The following is a 6,820-nucleotide window of genomic DNA, read 5'->3' on the forward strand; positions in this document are numbered from 1 at the left end:
ATGTAAAAAAAATGCTGAAACTGAAATAACCCTATGGAGTCTGAAAAGTTCTTTTTTTTTTCAGTCTAATATTTTAAACATTTTTTTGCTCCACAGACTAACTTTGTCTTTTGTGACCCAAAGTAGGGTCCCGTCCCCCAAACTAAAAACACAATCCTTATTGAATCTGTTTCTCCCACATTTCTCCAAACTGTGCTGAAGGTTTGTCTCTTACATTCACACGTCTTTGTTTTTTTTGTAAACCTCTACATGTTGTCTCTGCTGTCACTGGTGTTACTGGTGACCTTATTTAAACTGGGAGTCTCATCCTCAGCAGCTTTCCTCTCAGCAGCTGAGCTCTTCTTCCTGACACTGAGTCCAATATGAAGACCAAAGACCACCAACACGATGAGCAGCACCACGCACACTATGATCCCCACCAGCCCCATCGGGGTCACCGCTGAGGGTCTCCGGGTCGGGCCAGGATCTGGGACTGAAGTGGGGGCTCTGGGTGAGGGGGCGCTGGGTGAGGGGGCGCTGGGTGAGGGGGCTGTCCCGGAGCCCTCGGGCTCCTCATCAGTTTCTACGCACCTGTACAGGTCGACCAGTTTGTATCCTGTGGAACAGGAACACAGGTAACTGCCCGGCATGTTGCTGCAGTCCTGGTCGCAGTAGTTGTAGCTGCACTCATCTATATCCAAGCAGAACACTCCGGTCCGCCTCTCCTCCGACAGGAAGCCGTCCGGACAGTAACACTGCCGCGGGTCGTTGGGGTCGCACGTGGCGGGACATTCCTCCGCCCCGCAGAAAAGCTCGCATTTGTTCGGCGCCTTGTCGGCCGGTCTGTAACCATGGTAACAGGCGCACGTGTAGCTTCCCGGAGTGTTGACGCACGTGTGCTCGCAGGGGGCGGAGACGCACTCGTCCACGTCCACGCAGCGGTCGCGGTGCTTCTTGTAGCCCACCTTGCAGACGCACGCGAAGCCCAGCTGCGTGTTGACGCAGCGGAAGTTCTCCCCGGGACACTGCCGCGGGTCCGCGCACTCGTCGACGTCCACGCACGAGCTGGCGTCCTCGGCCAGCTTCAGGCCGTGCTCGCAGGCGCACCTCGCGGACCCGTCCTCGGCCTCGCGGCACAGCTGCTGGCACCGCAGCGCCGCGCACGGATCCCCCGGGCCCGGGGCCGCGCAGGACACCCGGTTCGCGTGGTTCACGGTTTGTCCCGGGGGGCAGAAGCAGACCGGGCCGTCGCCGGGGGTCTTGGCGCACTTGTACTCACAGCCACCGTCCTGGATCTCGCAGCTCCAGGGCGCGTGCAGCCACTGCCCCGAGGAGCAGATGTGTTTGGTCCCAGAAGGAAAGCGCGTCGCGGTGGTTCCGGGCGGGACCAACTGCAGGTCCTCCACTCCAAACCCGTACGGAGTCATGTAGTGGACAGACCGGTCCGGTGCGGCTGGCAGAGTCCGGCACGGGTCCGTGAAGCTGAACTCACAGAGGAATCCCGCGGCCAGCTGAGCACAGGGGGTCTGCCCCCACCTGAAGCTGTCCTCTCTGCTCACAGACACGCAGCGGGGCGCGGAGCAGCTGCTGTTAAAACTCGACCCAAAGTTGTTCAGGTCGCTCTCCGAGTCCTTGGTGACCCACCCGTAACCGAACAGGACCTCGGCAAGGTTCGGGCAGCCGGCCGGCCGGTGCAGACCGATCCAGAAGCTCCCGGTGAAGTTCCCCAGCAGCACGGACAGGACGTCACTGGACACGGAGGAGCGCACCGTTACTAACTGGGCCCGCTGGTCTCTGCACAGCTTCTGTGCGCTCCTGAAGTCAGCCGGCTGCCAGAACAAGGCCACACATCCAGTCCCGATGCAGTAGCCGCTGTTCGGCTTCAGCCCCGCCAGTCTCCCCACCAGGACCAGCAGGACCAGCAGGACCAGCAGCCGCGCTCCAGTGTTCATGTTGAAAGGCTCGGTCCGGTCAGCTTCTTGCAGGTTCCAACAATCCAACTGCAGCTTTGTTGGAGAAACACTTCGGTTCCCATATAACACCCCCCAACTCCATATTAGGACCCCCCCCCAGTGGAGGAAGGAAGTCGATGTGAAATGTTCCTCCTGAGCCCCCCTCTCCTCCACAGACCACAGCCACAAACACGCACGGCTTTACGCGCTGACGCACAGAAGKCGTGGCTGCGCGCGAGGGGCTTTCACTCACCGCCCATTCTTTGAGGACCCCTCCCAGCTCAGCCCTGCCCAGTAAACAGCTGAGTCAGTCAGTTCTCACTGCCAAGCTTTGTAGCAGGGATCTGCTGAACATCAACATCATGATTCTGGGCAAACGTCTTAAACCAGCATCTTTTCTTTATTTATTATAAGAAAAAAACAGTTCAACATTATTTTTACTTATCTGGACAAAGTAAAAATGATCTGGTCTTCACCGAGTTCTAACCTCAAATGAACAAAACACACAACAGAGTCCAAAGTATTATTTATTCATCTAAAATGAAGCCAAAAACTCACTGATCCCACAGGAGGCTCAGGTCACGGTGAAACACAACACCTCAGCATTAAGGAGCAGCCTGCTGCCCATAACTCTCCCCAGGACTGGGTGTTACAGCGAACTCACCCTTAGGTCAGACTGTGCAATGTTCAGAGAAAATCTCAGACTTGAGTTAGCAGGTTAAAGGTCAAAGGTCAGCACAGTTTACAGGAAAGACTTGTCTTTTCTCCTAAATCAGAACTCTGGCGTCAGGTCCTGTTTGTGAAATGATGTCGAAATGAAGAACAAGATTCCTGGAAGTCCCAGTGTTTCCCAAAGTTGGGATCGGGACCCAAAGTGGGGTCCCGAAACATCAAGGTGGGGTCCTGAAAAGATTTTCTGAATTAATTACATTTTTGCCTTAGTTGTTACAAAGGAGTGAGGTTAGTGTATTTAAAATGGATAAATGTGGTATAAAATTATTGTTACTATGCCCATGTTTTGTTGAACCGATACAAATGTTTATCATCCAAAAATAGTTGTGGGCACAGGTCTCTGTTATTGTTATTTTGTGGGTCAAAAGCTGAAAGGTTTGGGAACCACTGCACTTTGGTTCCCAAAGTTGGGCTTGAGACCCAATTATGGGCCAAGAAGCGCCTTGGATAATCTCCAGGAATCAATTTAAAGGGTAATAAAATAATTGCTGATATAATATTTTCCCTGTAATTATTACAAAAACACAAAATAAGTAAAAARAAGTAWTTATATTTGTGTATAAGCTGTTTAGATTGTCAAAAAACCTGTGTTTTTAGGGTAATTAACAAAGTTTGTGTACTCAGACCAGTAATATTTGGGGTCACAAGTTTTTGCCATGAATATTTTATGGGTCAAAAGATAAAAAGTTTGGGAACCACTGTTTTAGACAGATGAGGCCAAAGCTGAAGTATTTACCCAGAATGCTTCTGTCTTTGAGTTTTATGTTCCTGCAGTTCATCAAGATTTCAGTCAGTTTTATTGTCTCCAGTCTGGTCCACCTGACAGGATTTAAATCAGCTGTATTAGTGTCTCCTTACAAGGAGCACATTTATTGTTTCTACAGACACATCCACAAAATATAGTTTTATTTTTACCAGTGAGGTTTATTTCTGAACATTAGTGAAAACATTACATAAATTATTATTTGTTCTTTAGGACATAGTAACTGTCAGATACTAATTATTTACTGTAGATGATTTCATTCTGTTCTTAAACTCAGGTTTCAGTAAATTTTTAATAATTAGCACGGTGCYCACAACACTGTCGCTTTGTTTTGTAGATGCAACATAAAAAAGTGAATAAGTTGTATCTTTGTCGCAAATGCATTTAAAATTGGTTTGATACAAAGAAACAATATTAATTTCTTTTCATATTAAATATTTTGTTTATTGGAGTTCAGTGTGTTTCTCTGCAAACGAGGGAACAAGAAATGGTTAAAAAGCTGAAAAGTCTGCAGAACTATGGCTCGAAACCACCAGAACATCTGGCTCATTGCAAGGAAAATATTAAAAAATGAAGGATGACCAGAAAGAACTATTATCAGCAGATTTTAAAAAACTGRACATTTGACATTTCTGTACGATAAGATAAGAAATTTCTTGTGTAAAATCTGATTTAATACAAGGTGTGAAGCAATTGGACAAACAGACTCAGTGTTTGCAGGTTTAATAGCAGCACAGTTTTACATTCATGTGATGCTGACCTGACAGATCAGCTCGTTACAGTGAAGTTCAACCCCTTCAGATCCAGTGAATACAGACAAACAGTGTTAACAGGGACTGGAAATGTTCTGGTGCAAAAACACAAACTGATCACTGATGTTCAAACTGCTTTTGGACAAAATCCCTTTCTGACAGAACAAACTGTCAGTCGGAGAGGTTGTTTTTAACTAAATATAACAAACAGTTGTCTCCTAGTCTGCAGCCTGCGTCAAACCCAAAACGCCCGTCAGAGCAGGACCTTCAGCAGCGGCATTACATCACCACGGAGAAGCCTTTTTTTACATTCATGTGAAATCAAAACGAAATCAAAAAGATTAAAACGAAAGGAATTTAGTGGCATAAAACGAACATAATTTTTCTTCACAAACAGCATGAGTGATAAATATACATAAAGTCAGGTGATGTGAAAAAATAAACGATAAAAACAGATTCTTATAACAGAAATGTAAAAACCTGTGATCTGAGAWGAAACTAATGGTTTACATCTGCCTCTTGTTAAAGAACTTAAATAGARATTGTGGAAAAGTTATAAGTAATATTTGTATATGGTTGAACTTAGTTTGAAGAAACAGTTTGGGTTCTCGAACCTTTTGAGTCTGGGGACCCCCTTACAAGGGCAAAAAATTCCAGGGACCCCCTCATAAATCCCATACTGTTTTAAACGATAATTTGTTATTTCAACCCCTAAATGCCATGAGAATATATATTTTTATTACATTTTTTGTGTTTGTCTTATTAGTTAATTGTTTTCCATGCATTTTTATAAATAAAAACCAAATTAACAATTTAGTGAAAAATTTTAAGGATCCCCAAGATACCTCTCATGGACCCTGGGGGTCCTAGGACCCCAGATTGAGAACCTCTGGTTTAAGTCAATCAGCCCTAAGACTGACCAGCCCTGATGCACCAGACTGATGATCCTGATATCAGTTTTTCCTGACACAGTTATCAGTGTGCATTGCCAATGCAATGCACACTATTGTGATTCGTTTCCCATCCAAGTCATCTCCACTTTGGCACGTTTCTCCTCCTGCATACTTTGTCCTAGAGCTGCCATTGTAATTTATATCTGTAAAGCTCCTGTGCCAAATGATGGCTATGCCTTTTGGTGCTTGTACAACTTATAGTTTTTGAAATATTAATTGTTAATAATTTATAATGGGTGTCAATACAGCCTTGTATTGGTCCAATACTGCCCCCTGCTGTATCTACTCGGTACTGAACCATTGTTTAATAATATTTAATCTCAATAGTTCAGTGGTTACAATACTAATATGATTGTATTTTGATGTTTTACTATAATGTCTTAATACTGCTCTATTGTTATATTATGCAGTTTAGTGTCAATAACTGTATTGGCAATGTGGCCTCTTTCTGCACACATACAAACCAACCCCTGGCACCAACCTTGGCCATGGCTCCAATGGTCTAATCCTCAATGCCATGGACTTTCATGTGGGAGAACAGGGTTCAAAACCCAGCTAAAGCAACTCTAACAGAAAATCTCTACAAACTTCATATTGTCACACAATTACCCTTATTACAAACACRTGCTGACGTGACAGGCACAAGCTGGTGTAGAAAACACATTTGTACTTGGTCACAGTTCATTCTGCAAGTCCATTGCTGCAGGCAAATCCATGCTGCAATGATATGCTACATGGCAATGCACACTTGTTTTTACATCGTAAAAACCCATGTCTAATTTACATTGAATTCTGTTGGCATTTTCATTTTCATTCGCAGCAGCAGCAAGCTGTAGCACTTCCAGCAGTAACTTCAGGTGATGTGAAACAGAACGGGATTTTAAACCCCTTTGTTCCACCGGTGGTGAAAAACACTACAGTTTCAACAAAATAAATACAATTATTTAGACAACTAAAAACACCTAAATGTGCAGTAAAAAACAGGAGTGTTAAAATTTCAGTGTTAAACTTCTGGGTGTTGTTTTAACACTTTCTGAGTACACTCACACCCAGTGTTGGTGTTCATTCACAGTGTTGATTTCCTCAGTGTTGTCTCAACACTGGACAGTGTTAAATAAGCTCCGCCCACTATTAAGTCTTATATAACACTTAACAGTGTTGTTATATGACACCATGCAGTGTTGAAAAAGTTTTCAGAAAAGCCCCGCCCTCTTCCACCTCATGTCAGACAGACCAGCATTTACCCAGCATTCCTTGCTGAGAAATCTTGCAGAAATTACATTTTTGCATGTTTATGACATTAAAGACGTTCATGAGAGTAAAAATGAGTTGTTCAGGTTAGTTTTCTTGTTCAGTTTGATCAAGTTGTTCAACTTTAAGTTTATGTTATTGGACATAAATCAACACCATGAGTGAGAGGTACTTCTTGGTGTGTGAAGAGTGACTCCATTATACTTTTATATAACTACTAAGTAGTGTTACAAAGATTTAATATTAGCTCTGAGTGTTAAATTTATACTCTCAATTTCATGGTGTATTGACACCTTGTGGTGTCTGTTAACCTTTATAACACCACAATTTCCATTAATAATAATAATGTTCTGGTGATACTTTTAACACTATATTTTAACACTGTTGAAATGTTAACATGACACCCAGTATTGTTGAATATTAAACACTGGTTGGTGT

General features: G+C 44.2%; 1 protein-coding gene across 1 annotated transcript; it reads right to left on the minus strand.

Moving 5' to 3' along the window:
- Positions 1–274: 274 nt before the first annotated feature.
- thbd (thrombomodulin) lies at positions 275–2,842 on the minus strand (the record flags this gene model as incomplete). Its single annotated transcript, XM_014021599.1, is given in 1 exon segment — positions 275–2,842. A coding segment is annotated over 1 exon segment (1,657 nt), but the record flags the coding sequence as incomplete, so codon positions are not given.
- Between the last annotated feature and the right edge of the window lie 3,978 nt (positions 2,843–6,820).

Source organism: Austrofundulus limnaeus, unplaced genomic scaffold (genome assembly GCF_001266775.1).
Source record: "Austrofundulus limnaeus strain Quisiro unplaced genomic scaffold, Austrofundulus_limnaeus-1.0 Scaffold298, whole genome shotgun sequence".
Taxonomy (NCBI): Eukaryota; Metazoa; Chordata; class Actinopteri; order Cyprinodontiformes; family Rivulidae; genus Austrofundulus; species Austrofundulus limnaeus.